Here is a 17,403-nt window from a genome sequence, read left to right as displayed (position 1 = left end):
GCAAGGTAACTTCCATATCTTTTCAAGTTAGTTTTGTATATGGTTTCCATACTATTGTTGCTCGTAGGCCTCTTTGGAATAATATTATGGAGCTTGGAACAAATTGCTCATTACCATGGTTGATTATGGGGGATTTCAACAACGTGCTTAAGTTTGATGAAAAGTGTAATGGAGCGAATGTTACACCATATGAAATTAGAGAATTCGAGGATTGTTGTCTTAATGTTGGACTTACGAATATGAGGTCTATTGGTTGTTTCTACACGTGGAACAACAATAAGACTTGGAGCAAAATTGATAGAGCCATGATTAATGACGTGTGGGTGCAATCAGGAATTCATGGCATTGCTGAATTTTTGCCTTCGGGATGTCTCTCAGACCACTCTCCATGTGTTGTATCACTTTTGCAACAAGATGATAGCAAAGGAAAACCTTTTAGGTTTTTCAACATGTGGGCGGATCATGATGATTTTCTAGACATTGTTTAAGATTGTTGGAACATGAAGATAGTGGGAACGAAGCAATTTACTTTTTGCAAAAAGTTACAAAATCTTAAAGGGGTACTAAGGAGTTTCAATGATAAGCACCTCTCACATATCTCCTCTCGGGCCGAAACCGCATCTAGAATTTTGAAAGAAGTGCAAGTGGAATTGCATGGTAACCCTACAAACACTCATCTTCAATATGAAGTGGCTAGATTAAGGAAAGAGGCCGCGATTTTTGGTGAAGCGGAGAGAAGTTTTTACTATCAAAAAGCTAAGTGTACTTATCTAAAAAATAGTGATAAGTGCACTAAGTTTTTCCATTCGGTGGTTAAGAGAAATAACAAGAGGAACTATATTGCTACTGTGTTGAAAAGGGATGGGACCTATACTTCTTCTCTTAAGGAAGTGGTGGATGAATTCATGTGTTTCTATATGAACTTGCTGGGAAATAACTGTGTTGTTCAACCTATTGAGGTTGAGGTTGTAAAGAATGGACCCGTGCTAACGGAAGAGCATGCTTTGTCACTTATTCGTGAAATTTCAGATCAAGAGATTAAAGATGCTTTGTTTAGTATTGGGGATGACAAGTCGTCGGGCCCGGGTGGATTTACATCTTGTTTCTTTAAAAAATCATGGAGCATTGTTGGATGTGAGTTTAAGAAGGCTATTAAAGAGTTTTTCAACTCTTCTTCCCTTCTTAAACAAACAAATCATACGGCGATTTCTTTGGTTCCTACGACAAATCACTCATGCTCCGTTGGAATTATAGGCCAATTAATGTATTCTAAAAGTCATTACAAAGATTCTTACTTCTAGATTGGGACCTACAGGCTTTTGTGGAGGGAAAAAGTATGATTGAAAACATTCATCTTGCACAAGAGCTTTTGAGACAATACAATCGGAAAAGAGTTTTCCCGAGATGCCTTCTCAAAATCGATCTAAGGAAAGAATATGATTCTGTGAATTGAGATTTTCTCAAAAGCGTACTAGAAGGTTTGGATTTTCCAACTAAGTTTATTGGTTGGATTATGGAATGCATCTCTACTCCTTCCTCCATTGCACTTAATGGTAGCCTATATGGCTTCTTTAAACGAAGAAAAGGGCTTAGACAAGGTGATCCGTTATCTCCATTCTTGTTTGTGTTTTGTCTTGAATATTTTTCGAGAATATTGAAAGGTGATACTGAGAATAGTGATGTTAATTATCACCCTAAATGTGGGCTGTTAAAGATTACCCATTTAGCATTTGCCGGCGATTTGATGCTCTTTGCTAGGGGTGATTTCATCTCGATTCAGATTTTGATGAATTGTCTTTCTAAGTTTGGAAATGTATTGGACTTAGAATGAATGCTAGCAAATCTAGCTTGTATACTGCGGGTATTCATGGGAAACAATTGGAAGATATCATTGCAATGACCAACATTCCTAGAGGTTCTATGTCATTTCGTTATTTGGGTATCCCACTTGTGATCGAGAAACTAAAAATCAGCTCATATGAAGTGCTTCTTGATAAAATTTCAGTGTACATTTGTGCTTGGACAGGGTCTACACTTTCTTATGCAGGTAGGGCAGAATTGGTTAGATCCGTGCTACAAAGTGTGGAATGGTTTTGGCTATCTATATTTCCCATTCCTTCTACGGTAGCATCGAGAATTGTAAAGCTCTGTCGGCATTTTCTTTGGGGTACTAAAAAGCCGTTGGTCGCTTGGAGTACCATTTGCTTGCCAAAAGTGGAGGGTGGCCTTGGTTTTAGAGATATAAAAGGTTGGCATTCAGCTCTTCTAGCTAAAGCCCTCTGGAATATTCATGCTAAGAAAGATACATTATAGATTAAATGGGTTAACCAAATCTACCTTCAAGTGAGGGATATTTTGGAGTGCATGGCAAGGAAAAATGATTCTCCATTTCTTAAAAAAATGTTCAAAATCAGGGATTCCATTGCTGGGAATGACAGAAATGGTCAGATTGCTGGAAATTTAATGAGAAACTGGAATAAAGCTAGAAAATTTTCTGTCCAAGCTGCCTATCATTTCTTTAGGCCGAAGGGGGAGGTAAGGTGCTGGACTAAGGATCTTTGGAGACCATTTATCACTCCAAAACATGCTTTTGTCCTATGGTTGGGACTCAGTCGAAGCTACTTACGAAGGATAGGGTTGCCATACCTTAACATTGACAAAAATTGTGCTTTTAGTGGATCACATTTTGAAAATGGACAGCATCTATTTTTTCAATGTTCATTTACATCTAGCATATGGATGAGGATTAAAGATTGGATGGGGATTAGGAGATCGATGACTACAATTCCGAGTGCTTTGAAATGGATCAAAAAGGAGGCCCGATGAATATCTTGGCAAAGTGAAACTAAAAGAATTGCACTTGCAAGCACCACTTACCATATTTGGATAATATGGAATAGAGAGGTTTTTGAGAATCTTTGCCCACAAGTAGATAACACTGTAAGACGTATTAAAATACACGTGTACAAGGTTATGTTTGCTTTGTATCCGTGTGTTTTGATTCATTATGAGTCGTTGGTTTTGGGACTATAGTTCTTATCGTTTGTACATCTTTTCTTTGGATTGCTTGAATATGCCTGAAGTAGTTGTACTTTACTTGTTATTTGATTGCCCGGGTATACCCGATGTACTTGTAAATGATTTTGATCAATAAAATTTACATTTATCAATAAAAAAAGACTTAGTGGGATAACCTCACAAACCTATTTGTCACACTGTATTTCTCAATGCAAACACTAATTTATATTTTCATGCATGATTATAAAATCTCATTTTGATAATAAATAAATTGTAATATTTATTTATTTTGATTTATTATATTTATTTAATATTAAGTAAAACTCATATTTGAATATGAAATTATTATTGTACAAGAATTGAAATTATTCTATCTCTATAAATAGATATTAGATGGAACCTAGCCATTCTACATACTACAACAATTATAAAACATAATTTTATAGTGTTTAAATTAAGAGGGAACCTAGACATTCTACATACTACAACAATTATAAAACATAATTTTATAGTTTTTAAATTAAGAAGAGAGAGAAAAAAAAAGAAAGAAAATAATTATTTTCTTATTTTATTTATATGTCCAACTCAAGAATCAGTTTATTGATTTAATTGAAAAGAAGGTGCATAACCATCGATGTTGTCTTGACTTTAGAGAATACCATGAAATACTTGAAAGTTTGGAGTGTCAAGTTCTTGGAATTAAAAAGCTAGAAACTCGTGGTTCAAAAAACTGGAAGTTTGTGATTCGAAATTAATTAGAGAATCGAACATCGAATTTGGGTAAACATTTGAATAATTTATTTTTGACATAATATGCACGTGATCATTTAGATGATCTTATTTATTGAATTTAAAAAAAAAATTTAATTTCTGATTAATTTTGCTTCCGCATCCAAAATTTATACGTGCAATTGAATCAATTATTTCCTAAATTGACTAGGATTGGGACTTGGAATTTGGTCCTATAAATTTTAGCGTATTGGATGCTGATTTCATTGGGGAAGGAAAACGTCAGAAACGTTTTGAGAGAGAAGGAATTAGAAGTTTATTTTTATTTTTTTCTTCATCAGTCCAATCTAGATTTTGGTTTGATTTTGATTTAATTACATCTGCCCACGTGCCAATATAGTTTTAATTTTGGAGAATATCATAAAAAATTTCAAGTTTTGGCGCTTCATGATTCTCTGGATCAAGAATAAATTATTAATTTTAGGTAAATTCGTAATCTAAGTTTCTTGATTATAAGATACACGTGAATATCTAGTAATGATTTTTAACTAAAGAAAAATTCTATTTTTCGGGTAATCTATTTTTAATATATTTGCGATTTTTTAAGACTTATAAAAGTCTTGATTTGATAACACAACTTTTATGGATTTCTTAAAACTCCATAAAAATTCATATTGAATACTTGAAGATTTGTATGGAGTCTTTAAAAAAGTCTTGATTGAATATGTCTAAATTTTTAAAAGTCTAAATTGAATACACCTCTAAAATTAGACTCATGAATTACTTCTTCTAAGAGCTTCCCCCTTATCAATTAGTTTTTACTATTTCTTCAAGTTTTTCCTAGATCAAATCTAATTTTAATTCAAGGAAGATCTCCACTAACACTCGTAATTGTCTCTAGATAATACTCGAGAAAATTTACTGATAGCACAATTGAGCCTTGAAGCCGAGAAATACAAAGTGAGTAATCTCGTCATTCTTTGAGTAAGTAAAACTTTTACAAATTTACTTTTATTAAGTGTAATTATTTTTTCGAGTTTCGAAAATTGACAATATTTTGATATACATACCACGTACTTCTTGTCACTTTCTAGAGGGTAACAAACCCTAGATATTCTAGGTTCTAATTTTATAAAGAAATATAAAGTTTTTAGGGTTTCCCTTCAGTAGTGCTTTCTCAATGGGAAAGTCCTATATTTTTGAAACCCTTGAAACTTTCGAAATAGGATTTTGTAGTGTAGGTTGATTGGTCACCAAGACGTCGTACTTAATAACATCTCTTATTGGTATATCTTAATAATTTATTAGATATACGAGGAAGATTTCGTTAAAGATTTTATTTGGCTAGAAATAGAATTACAATTGAACTGGGAAACTAGTTCTCTTTACTCCAAGATAAGTCTATCAAAATATTCGTGTGGAGAACTGAGAGACATAGTTTGTCTATATAGAACTTAGGGAGATTGGAGAAAAGTAATTGCAGACGATTCGATATCGATCAAGGTATGTTCTTAATTACTCTATACTTGTTTGTGAAAGTTATGATGTTTGTGCATTGCAAATTGTGGACAAAAGTGACCATAACTTTTGAAGTGAATCGATATCGGATTAGACTAGAACTGACCGATTCGATCTACTCTAGTTCTATTAAAATCGAAAATTGATCTATTCCGACCCGTATTCGATTTTAATATTTAAATAAAAAAATTGATTTAACTTTTTATTTTTATTTTAAACATGAGCAAGTGCAATGCACCGATTATCTATGTCATCTTTCAAATGGGTAAAGTTACGAGTTCTATGGAATATATCTTGAAAAAGCACTCCAAACATCTAATGTTATTTGTAAGAATAATATTATTCATAGATGGCGATTAGAGTAATCGCCCTATATGGCATGATTTTAATATTTTTTTTTTTTGGAAAAGGAATCAGTCAAATGGATTTCTATATTTTCATAATAAGTAGGATGCTATATAGGACGACCACTGTGGTCGTCGCCTACAAATAACAATATTCTATTAATAAATAATTATTTAAATTTCGTAGATGTAATTTTAGATTATTAAGAGTTTGTATTCCTTTCATACCTTCCAAGTTTGTATTGGTATGAAGCAAACGAAGTGAGATTAGGATATGTTTTTCAAGAACTCGTTCAACTCAACAATATTTTGTTTCTATTGGGAACTTGGATACTTGAAAAATATAGCTTAAGGACTTGTATTGTTAAACATTTCACTTACCAATGGTTAGCAAATTTGAGGATCTTAATTGAAGGAACCGAATTTGCTTGAATTACAAAGATGAAATCAATTGTTCTATTTCTAAGATACTTATTTATATTCGATTAGATTTTTTTTCAAAACTAACACGAATCAAACCGTGTTGACTCGTATTTCTCTTCACCCACACCACCAATCTCACCTTTTTCTGTGAAGATTGTGACTTGTGATTCAACGAACTGATTTTTCTGATATAACATGATAGTCAACCATCAAACTAATTCTCGTTTGGCTCTCATTAATTTTGATTATAATAGGGGAATAATATTTTTTTAAAAATGAATGGTTGTAAAAGAATGAAAAATTTTCGATTTACGTGTAATATTATTTTATTAAAAATTGTTTGATTGAAAATAGAATAAAAATTTTAATTTAATCTGATGAGATGTAATGGGGCTGGATTTGATCCATATTAGTAAAACATGGGGAAAAGAGATTAAGAAGAATAAAAATAACCAGAATTCAGTTGAATAAATTGAGAAATAATCTACGGACAATTAATGTTCACGGCATTATTAAAAAATGAAAAAGGAAAAGAAATATTAAGTAGGATTTGTATTAGGTAACAGAGATTTAAGGTTCCACAGCCACCAACGCCGTTACAGAAACTCGATTCTCCACCATAACCCACCAACCTAACCCTTATTTATTTTCCCAAACCCAAAGATTCAACTCTCCGATTGCTGCTTCAGTTTTCTTTGGTTCCTACTTTATTCCACTTCTCCGGCTGCTTCATTCCACAGTTAGGCAGCGATTTTTCGAATTGGTAGGTGCAGTGGTGTTTGGGTTGTGGTATGGTGTGCGATTTTGGTGCTTTTTGTGTGCCACCTCTACTTTTCTCAGGTTGTGGTGCGGTGGATATGTAATCGTGGGTTGTGGATCTGTGCAGGCGATGGGGATGTGGTGGTGGTGCGTTGGAGGTGGTTGTGGATTGTGGACCCGGGTGACATCGACGATTTGAGTGGTGACGATGTCGATGGCAAGGTGGCAATAGCGTTTGGGGTTGTGTCACTGGTGATGAGTTGAGTGTTGGTGCTGGTGGTGTCAGCAGTGTTTGGGTTTGGTGGTTGTTGGTACAGGTGGTGGTGGTTGTAGTGCAGTGGCAATATGGAGGTGGTAGTGGCATTTGAGTGATGCCAGTGGCGGTGGAATATTGGCGAATTAGTGGGATAGAACGAAGAGCGTTTGTCAATTATTTGAGAATTTGTCACCTGTCAAATAGGTAATTTGTGATCAATAGGTAATATGTCACCTACAAATGTGTGATTTGCGATTAAGTTTGTATATGTGACCTACAAATTTTATTTTTGTGATTGTGACTGTGACTGCGTGATTTGTGAGTCGTTGACAGGACACCTATTTCATTCCAATTATCAGAAGTGTTGAATTCCATTAGTGATCATTTGCTTCATTAATTATCGTTATTATTCTTGAAAAGGCTGGATCATATCCCAGTTACTTGAACCACCGGTCCACCTCTGTGTCAAATGTACGTACGCATGCACGTTATTATTTAAGATGTATGTAAGTTATGTGTTTTAATTGCTGGAGTGTTTTTTTATGGAGACAGACACACAATTTAGATAGGATTTTAAATAGAGTTCAATTGAAAATATGTTTGTTTAGATTAGGTTAGGTTAGGTTAGGTTAGCTTAGTTTTAATGATTCATTGAAGTTCTAATTCATTAAGAATTCTTTTGATTTTAGCTTTCTTTGCTCTATATAAAGAGGACTTGGGTATCCTTGAACATATGAAATAAACTAATTCTCCCTTTTCCTAAATTCTTCTTCTTGAAATCCCTTTTTTCTTGTACCTTTTCTTCTTCAACGATTCAATGTCAAATTGACGTTCTTCTTTGCTCTATTATAAGGAAGGCTTTTTTTTTTTTTTTTTTAGATATCCTTGAATATATGAAAAAAATTAATTTTCTCATGTCCTAAATTCTTTTCTTCCTAAACCCCATTTTCTTTCTCATTCATTTTTTTTATTCAATTGTTCAATGTCGATTTTCGTTCTTGGTGTTCATGTACATATGTGTGCATGTTTATTAGTTTATATGTGTACCTATGCTGTTTAACTATTTCTCTTTCCAAATTAAAGCTTAGTTAAGCCCAGGATTTTTTTTTCTTACTGTTGTTGATTATTTCACGATAAACTTTTCAGGTTTTCCTTGTCTAGCAGTTGGGCTGTGGGAAATTTAATTTCTTGGTTTTGGTTAAAGATTATGGTTTCACTATGAACGGTGGATTAAGCCGAGAGAATTCGAGCAAGCAAGAATTGGAGAATGGTTTTATACCCAAATACAAGCACCGGAAAGTCTCTGCTTATCGGAATTTTCCCCCTAGGTGTGGCGGTAATAATGGCCCAATAGGTTTGCAACCTGATGAAAAGAGTAATAAAGAGGGCGAAGTTTATACATTAAAGAGTTTGCCACCAGGGTTGCCAGTCACAAATGGCAGTATTAAGCAAGGGACTTCCCCTAGGCCGAGTGATAAATACCGTCAGCGAAGAGTATCTGCTCTTCGTGACTTCCCTCCTTTATGTGGAAGAAATGCCCATCGGAAAACTGAAGAAGAGCCACAAGGGAACACTTCTACGAATGATGACCTTGTTACGAAAATTAAGGAAACTAAAGTAAGTGTGTTCGACGAGATTATGACGATTTCTCAAAAAGAGTGTTTTTATGGAGTCGAAAAGGTTGATGAGGAAACACGATCAGCTGAGACGCTGAAGTATGGTATTGGAAGAGTGCCATCGGTAGAGCTATTGACTGACAATGTTAACCTTGGTGCTTCTCAAGAGACATTGAGGACTATTGCGGATGGTGTTCCAATGAAACAGATAACGAATGGTGGTTTAGGAGATGATGACATTGAGAAAACTGAACACCAAGTATCCATGCCTGGAGCAATCGATAATTGCGATGAGGATACTGAAGGGTCAGTGGTGAAGGAAATTGCTTCTTACTCAGGGCATGAAGTTCATATGGAGGTTGTGCAGTGCCTGATGGCGGCACCATATTGCCCTTATAGGCAGAAGAAAGTAATCAGTTGGCAACAGAAGTATAAATCTGTTGCTAGGAAAAGTTGTCTTAAAGAAGACAACTCAGGAAGGCCTTCTAGGAAAAAGATGGTTCGTGTTTCTGGCGATTCAGATGGAAGCCCAAGTGCATTTGCAATTGTGAAGGATGAGGAAGATTTTGGTGCAAATGATAAACTGCGTGATTTTGTCCTCTGTCTACCTGCTTATGGCTGTCGCAACAATTTCAGTCACGATGATGCTCGCAACAGAGTGATAGAGGCTCTTCACCTGTTTCATGTTCATTGTAGAAAGCTATTGCGAGAAGAAGAAGCAAAGTTTGAGCTAGAAGAGAGAGGAAAATCAAGGAAACTCGAAAATTCACCCTTAAGGATCGATCTTCGTGCAGCAAAGATCATCAAAGAGAAAAGAAAAGAAGTTCAAATGGGAAAGCAATTTTTGGGTGAAGTACCTGGAATTCACGTAGGTGACGAGTTTCAGTACCGGGTAGAGCTTTCTATTGTCGGTATTCACCACCCATACCAAGCTGGTATAGATTTCATGAAGCACAACGGACTACTAGTTGCGACTAGTATCGTTGCTTCTGGGGGCTATGCTGATGATATGGAGAATGCTGATGTTTTGATATACTCTGGACAAGGACCTCAAGATCACAAACTTGAAAGGGGAAATTTGGCTTTAAGGAATAGCTTATCCACAAAGACTCCTATCCGTGTTATCCGTGGTTGGAAAGAGACGACGGCTTCTGATTCTTCGGATTCAAGCGCTAAGATAGTCTCGACATATGTTTATGATGGCCTCTACACTGTAGAAAAGTATTGGGTGAAAACAGGGCATCACGGTAAGCTAGTTTTTACGTTTGAGTTGCGGAGAAATCCCGATCAACCCAAGGTTGCTTGGAAAGAGTTGAAGAAGTCGCATAAGTACAGAGCTCGTTCGGGCATTTGCGTAAAGGATATTTCGGGAGGAAAAGAGCTATTTCCTATATGTGTTGTGAATGTGATAGACAATGAGAACCCCCCGAAATTCAACTACATAACCAAAATGATGTATCCTGATTGGTTTTCCCCTATTCCCCCTCAAGGTTGCAATTGTACAGGGAGATGCTCCGACTCGGGAAAATGCCTATGTGCAGTAAAAAATGGTGGTGAAATCCCATTCAACCATAACGGAGCTATAGTCGAAGTGAAACCTCTTGTCTACGAGTGTGGTCCTTCTTGCAAATGCCCTCCTTCTTGCTATAACAGAGTAAGTCAACATGGGATCAAAATTCAGCTCGAAATCTTCAAGACAGAATCAAGAGGCTGGGGTGTAAGGTGCCCAACTTTTATTCCATCTGGAAGTTTTATATGCGAGTATGCAGGAGAGCTCCTTGATGATAAAGAAGCCGAACAAAGAATTGGCAATGACGAATATCTATTTGATATTGGTAGGAATTATCACGATTCAGAAAAATCAGTAAATTTAGTCGAAGTTTGGGAAGAAGGCTTTACAATTGATGCAGGTCACTATGGGAACATTGGAAGATTTATCAATCACAGCTGTTCACCAAACATTTACGCGCAGAATGTGATCTATGATCACGATGACACAAGAACACCCCATGTAATGCTTTTCGCGGCTGAGAACATCCCTCCCTTGCAGGAACTGACTTACCATTATAATTATTCACTGGATCAGGTTCTTGATTCCAATGGAAATATCAAGATTAAGAGATGTCATTGTGGCTCTGCAGAATGTAGTGGCAGGATGTATTAAGCTGTAGGATGCTTAAATTTTTTAGCCATCTTTATTACTAAATGTTTGGGTGTTGTGTTCAAATTATGGTATATTTTGTCTCATACCTTGTTAAGAGAGGTTTTTGTGGGGGTATTAACTCGGTTTTGCATGCTCAGGTAGAGTTTGGAGTTCTTTTATTTCTTCGGAGAACTTTTGCTGATAGTTTTATCTCTATTTTGTTGAAAGAGAGATTTTGTAACCGTGATTTTTTAGAGATTGTGTAATTAAGCCCTCATTTGGTAACAAGTTTTCACCGTAAAAAGTTGATTTTTTAATCGTTACTTTACTATTATAGCCGTCATTTTTACTTCTTCACTCATGGGCAAGATCCACTTTTCTCTTTAACGGTTAAAAAATCAATTCTCATAATCATTACCAAATAGGTCCTAAAAATAAAAATAAGTTTTGGATTTACATCTAAAATTAATGTATTTGGAGAACGTGACATTGAAAATAAGTTAGGCAAAAAAAAAAAAAAAAAAAAAAAAAACATAACGTGCTTTCAAGTAATTGGGCTGAAACATGAGCTTAATCCCACCACGTCAGAGTAGGAGAGAGACATGGTCAGCTTAAAGTTTACTGTATACAACAGTACAAAAATGGAAAAATGTGCAACTACTAACCGTTGAAGATACGCTTTCAAATTTAACAAACTTGTAAAATTCTTTCGAAAATCAGGTGGTATTAATTAAACACGTTTTATTAATTAAATTAATAATTAAATAGGTTAAGTTACAATAACATACAATTTATGATCACAGTTATATATTAATCACAATCGCAAAGCATCAAGTCACAAATTTTAGGTCATAAATTATTTCTCAATTACAAATTACCAATTTATTGATCAGAATTTACTTATCGGTTACAAATTATTAAATTAATTGATCATAACTTATTTTTCGATCACAAACTATCAAATTAACTGAATACAATTACCCTTCATCTTACCCATCTCGCCCCACTCCACCATCGTCGGCACCACCCAAAATGCCGCCACCTCTCAAATCCACAACCCTTAACCACTATCACCACCTCTATCTTCACCTCGACATCCACATCAAATCCAACATGGTTGCACCACCTACAATTCAATTCACAATCACTAGGCAACAACCTACCACCACAACCACTGTCCCCTAGTCCACAACCACCTTCTTTCTCCTTTGAAGTGGAAGTCCAACTTCTACGTGACTATTCCATAAATCAACTCAGCTTCACATGAAGCCAGGTTAAGACATCGCGACGCATCACTCATACAGGATACGTGAAAATTAATTCGAGTCTTAGCTACCACTTGTAGAATGGAAGCTTATCCTCAACTTTCTTTTATTTTTTAAAATTTTATATAGTTATATTTAAATAATCGGCATTTTACCAACAAATTAAAATTTAAACGATCACATTCTAATCAAGGCATAATAGAGAAAGAGAGGAATACTGTATATTCATAAAAAGTTTCCCAATAAATTCAGCAGAAGGCTTATACATCAACTCCAGTGAAGATATAGGTTACTGCCCTTCTGCATATATCACCGCATAAAAATTCTAGTGATATATCAAGGAAGTTAGAATTACGTATGTCAAAACTCGCGAATGGGGTATATTAAGCACTACAACCATGAGGGACAAAACACAATCAACATATCGAACATGCAGACCATGATCATCCACGGCCGGTAAAAGATGCACAAACAGCTCTCATGGATACAAGGTCGGGGATATATACCTATGTTGAGGTTTCATCAATCCTGGGCATAGTGTCCTAAGACACAGCATCCTATGTATCGATGAACAAGGTGTTCTCAAAATTTTCTTCGCAGCTGTTCAACTCATGGGAGTTTTCCGAAGGACTATTGTTGGTTTTCTCCATCTCCTCATCAAGCAAAATCTCCTGCGAGCGGCAACTCCAACTGCAAAACGCTTTCTCACCCCTGTCAAGACATCAAATGACCAAGAAAAAATTAGAACCTTAGGACGTAGGAGTACTTCATGCACATGTAACAGGAGATTATTAGGGAAAATTGCACATGTTCCCCAACTTATTGCTTGTGAAGCAAGTTGGTCTCAACCATTAAAAAGATAGGAGTCTTGCACAATTAGTCTCCAAAAATGGAAACCATCCAAATCTCTGCTTAATTGTCATGTGGCCCTCATGGAAACATGTTTTGCTTCAAATTTCAGGGCATCAACCCGAATTGTAAAAAAGCATAGAAATGTAGTAGCTAGACATGTGAAGGCCATGTGACAATTTAACAGAAATCTGTATGATTTTTGCTATTGGAGATGATCATGCAAATTTCAAGTGCAATTTTCCCATAAGATTAATTCATGTATCTGGAAAGAAAAGAAAAAAGGATTTTTGTGGCAAACCTATACATGTAGATATCTTCCCCATCCAATTTCTTCTTGCAAGAGTAACAAAATTTTAAGAAATCAATTGGTGGATAAAAAGCAATAATGTCGGAGACTTCTGCAGCCTGCGGCAATGCAATTTCCTCTTTGCTATCCGTGAAACAAGTGGCTACTTCATTGTTGTGACATTCCAAAACACAATCACCAAATATGTGTGTGACTTTTGGATTGGGGCCATGTGTTCTCACGCAGGTATAGTCCTCGGAAAGCTCAATCTCACTAGGCGGGATATTTCCAATTAAACCAGTTCCGGATCCAGTGGATTTTGGATCTGAACTAAGGTTTTTCTGAGATGAATTGCCTAAATTAAAGCTTCCTCCAATGGCTCCCGATTGTGAAGGCATTAGCCTTATAGAGTTCTTGGAATTGAAATCACCACATCGCTGGTCAGGCTTAAGGATAGAAAAATTTGCTAAATGCGAAAAAGACCTTCCAGAATCTAATGTAAAAGAGTGGAAATTTCCACCAGATTCCTCTTCAAATGGGGCTTCTCCAATTCCAAACAGGACATTAGAATTACCCTTTTGATGATTTGATGATTTAACTTGGGTACAAGGAAAAATTGCAACGTCTGTAGGCAGTGATTTTGGTACCTCAGAAGAATCATTGAGGTTTCGAAAATTTGAACTTTTTATCCTCATTTGTGGTCCAAAAAGAATATTTCTACTGTTGGACAATCGGAGAACCTTCTCTGAATGTTTACTTTCATTTTCGAGACAATCAATAATGCTTAAGCCTACTTTACTACAATCCCATCTCTTCTGATGCCCCTCATTTGATAATCTTGGGGACCTAAATGGATTGCCGAAATTCGCAAACAACTTAAAATCTAAAGGAGAAGTAGGGCTCCTAACTGAATCAGATTCTAAGTTCTTGGGATTGAACCCCACAAATAGACAAGGAGCATTAAAAAAGGGATTATTTTTAGTTTTCTGGCCTAAAACATCAGCATGAAAATAAGGCTCTGAAACAGCATCAAACATCAACTGATCCATCGGTTGATTCTTCTGGTTTGATCTGCTCCTTTTCCTCAGCATTATCTCAAAATCTTTGAAATACATGAAAGACCTGTCTAATATATTAAAAAAAAAAAAATTGTCAAGAATAATTACATTTATGACTTAATATCAGGATAAAAAGACATCGAGATTCTTATCAATTAAGTCTCAGTTTGGCAAATTAAGCCTCTGTTTGGCTCAGATTTTAATCTTAGTCAAAGTAAAACAATCAATATCAACCACGCCTTTTTTAGGTCTCACAACTCTTCAACCACATATTTCAAAAATTTCTGTCAAATTCTACTAAAAATCTAATTTTAATCCCTACCAAACACCCACTGTAAATAGTAAGAGGAATAGTAACTTAAGAATGTGTGCTTGAAATATGACATTGACTCAATTTCGAAATCATTTATAAATTTGTATTCGAACGGAGGCTAAGTCCAGAGTAGGCGGATTTAGGGAAAAAAAAAGAAACTACAGTTTCTTTTCTCTTTATTATAACTTAAAAATCAAGATTTCTATAGTAAAAATATAAAGAAAATGAGGACAAAATGACAGCAAGAAAGTTGAAAACCATATGAACTCCAAGAAACTCAATACAATTAAGCAGATTTATTAGGGGGAAAAAAATAAAGTGATGGCAGTAAGCATTCAAATAAAGAATCAAATTGCAGTTTGTTATCCCTTGAGAACAAATTAAAAAGGCAAGATTTTAGTGAAACATTAGAGAAAAATCCATCAGAAATAATTACATTTACTAATCAAACAAGCAATCGGAGTCAACTGGCTTCGAAAAATATTACAATTAAGACTAAGCAGATTTGGGTTGGGGTGTTTTGGGGGGGGGGGGGGGGGATAGGAGATGCAATCCCATATAATATCATTCAAACATCAAAGAAAAACAACAAACAAAGAAAATAAAAAATTATTCAAAATCCACATTTCAAACAAGACAATGCTGAGATCATGATTACCCAAAACTGAGAAAAATAAAGAATAGCAAGCCTTTTAATTCTATAAATATATTTGATAAATATATAACCAAATAGCAATTACCCAGATGACAAATGGATAACAGTAAATAAAAACCTTCAGTCTATTGGTAAAAACCTTGACTCTCTGAAGTCTCAAGAACAATCAAGAAAATAATACAATGTGTCATACCGACACATGAACCATGGGATTCAAATGAATAAAATGGATGAAATCTTACTAGAAATATACAAGCCAACGTAGATAGAGATGTATAGATGAAGAAAGAGAGGAAATTGTGCAAACCCACCTTGTTTTTCCCCACTAGAAACTTCAGGGAAATCGAGTTTCAGAAAAACCCAAATGCAGTAAAAAGTGAAGAGAAAATCCCCCACCAACCCCCACAGTTTCTCTGTATACGCGTGAAACTTGTGCAGGACTACAACTCCTGAGTTGCATCGAAATCAGAGAGCAGTGAGCTTCTCTCATACAACACCTCTCTTTATTTCTTTCCCATTTATGTATTTACACATGTCAGTTGGCATATGGATTTAGAGCAAATGTCAGAGATGCCCCTTAAATTACTGAATATTACAGACACACCCTTTTTCTTTTCAAAAATTACAGAAATATCCCTAAAGTTTGTTTTCTATAACATATTTTCCTAATGAAGCCAAAAACAATTGTAAAATTCCAATTTTAGCATTTCGCTTTTTGTTATAATTGAAATTATTATTAAACGATATGATTCTATTTTTATTTTCTTTCTCGTTTCAATTTTTTTTCCATTTTTTTAATTAATATGGAAGTTTCGATTTATAAGTTGAAAATTTTGTACGGTAAAAATTAATTTAGATGAGAAATCTATTTTCCCAAAACAGAACTCAGACAAACGCCTAATGTGTCAAAAATCAAAATAATTCCCGTTTGGTACGTATTAATGTAAGAATGGAAATGAAAAATATAGTCGTTACGGACCCTACACAAGAGATACAAAATCAAATATGATGACTCGATATGATGAATAACGGTCATATTTTTTATTTTAATGGACAAATAATGAGAAACAAACAGTGACTCAATTTTCAATTTTGATTTGGTTGTAAAATGATGGTTAATAACGATGACTAATTAATTTTATCTAAATGACTAGATGTTAATTTGTTTATTTTTTTACTTTACTCTATAAAAGTTTATTCTATTAACTCTTATTGAACCCTGTATATAAGGTCATTGTTCAAAATGAAATATACACTTGAATTTTGACTCCATACGTTTCTTTTTTATTATGTTTGAGCTCCATTTACTGTAAAAAATGAGATTTGTAATAATGATTTTTTTTAAGAATGTATAGTTAAAAAATAAGAAAAAATTTTGAAAATTCGTAAAATAAAAAAAAATACTTAGAAAGTGAGGCTCAAACTGAGAAATGTTCTTCATTTACCTCTTAATTTAATAACAGAAACCATATTTCAGTTGAGATTATCATATTTGGGCCTTTGGCCTAGCTTAAACAATCTACTTCTTTACTTTTAAATTACTTATTTTTATCAAATATGCATAATTTTCAGAGATACGTTTTGCCAAGCATGAAATTAACTTACGAAACTCAAATGTACAAAAAGGTGATTTCATATTCTAAACTGCAAATAATTAAATTTACGTAGAGTCTCATTATTTTCATCAAACTACATTTTTCAACAGTAATTTGACCTCATTTCAATAACACATTCTTCATTAAAATAATATTAAACGTAACACATTTTCCATCAATACACTATTCAAAAATCTATTTGTTTGGCAAGAATGGGGCTCAAACATAAGCCCTTGTTTGAGCCATATTTTGGTAGAAAAATGTATTTTTCAATAGTGTATTGATGGAAAATGCGTAATTAAAAAGTAAGGAAAAATTTTGAATTTACATGTAATATTATTTTATTAAAGAATGTGTGGTTTAAATGATATTAAAATATTGTTAAAGAATGCATTTTTTCTCCAAAAATAGGGCTCAAACTAGGGTTAAGATTTGATGATCTACTTTAAATTCAATATTATTAAGCTGTTATTTGATTTAGTTCGAAAATTAATTAAAATTTAAGTCAAAGTCAATAATTTAAATTTAACAAAATGTGTAATGAAATTCACAATTTTTTAATCACACATTCCA

The 17,403-nt window shown here is 34.4% G+C and overlaps 2 protein-coding genes across 5 annotated transcripts; one reads left to right on the top strand and one right to left on the bottom strand.

Moving 5' to 3' along the window:
• The first annotated feature begins 7,119 nt into the window (after positions 1-7,119).
• On the top strand, positions 7,120-11,060 carry LOC111407536 (histone-lysine N-methyltransferase, H3 lysine-9 specific SUVH6-like). 3 transcript variants are annotated; one of them, XM_023037081.1, is made up of 2 exons: positions 7,120-7,251; positions 8,194-11,060. In XM_023037081.1, exon 2 carries the CDS (start codon positions 8,266-8,268, stop codon positions 10,825-10,827), a length of 2,562 nt encoding a protein of 853 aa, XP_022892849.1. In that variant the 5' UTR covers positions 7,120-7,251; positions 8,194-8,265; the 3' UTR covers positions 10,828-11,060. The 3 variants fall into 3 exon arrangements, with proteins under 3 accessions (XP_022892849.1, XP_022892848.1, XP_022892850.1); XM_023037080.1 differs by having other exon boundaries at positions 7,141-7,269; XM_023037082.1 differs by lacking the exon at positions 7,120-7,251 and adding an exon at positions 7,276-7,518.
• Positions 11,061-12,272: 1,212 nt separating this feature from the next.
• On the bottom strand, positions 12,273-15,732 carry LOC111407535. 2 transcript variants are annotated; one of them, XM_023037078.1, is made up of 3 exons: positions 15,547-15,732; positions 13,222-14,335; positions 12,273-12,782 (listed from the first exon to the last, which is right to left on the bottom strand). In XM_023037078.1, the coding sequence occupies exons 2-3, from the start codon at positions 14,322-14,324 to the stop codon at positions 12,629-12,631; spliced, it is 1,257 nt and encodes a 418-aa protein (XP_022892846.1). In that variant the 5' UTR covers positions 14,325-14,335; positions 15,547-15,732; the 3' UTR covers positions 12,273-12,628. The 2 variants fall into 2 exon arrangements, with proteins under 2 accessions (XP_022892846.1, XP_022892847.1); XM_023037079.1 differs by having other exon boundaries at positions 13,222-14,331; positions 15,547-15,719.
• Between the last annotated feature and the right edge of the window lie 1,671 nt (positions 15,733-17,403).

The sequence above is a fragment of the Olea europaea genome, chromosome 13, assembly GCF_002742605.1.
Source record: "Olea europaea var. sylvestris chromosome 13, O_europaea_v1, whole genome shotgun sequence".
Lineage (NCBI taxonomy): Eukaryota > Viridiplantae > Streptophyta > Magnoliopsida > Lamiales > Oleaceae > Olea > Olea europaea.
Note: the sequence above shows the minus strand (reverse complement) of the source record. Positions and strands in the feature narration are given on the sequence as shown.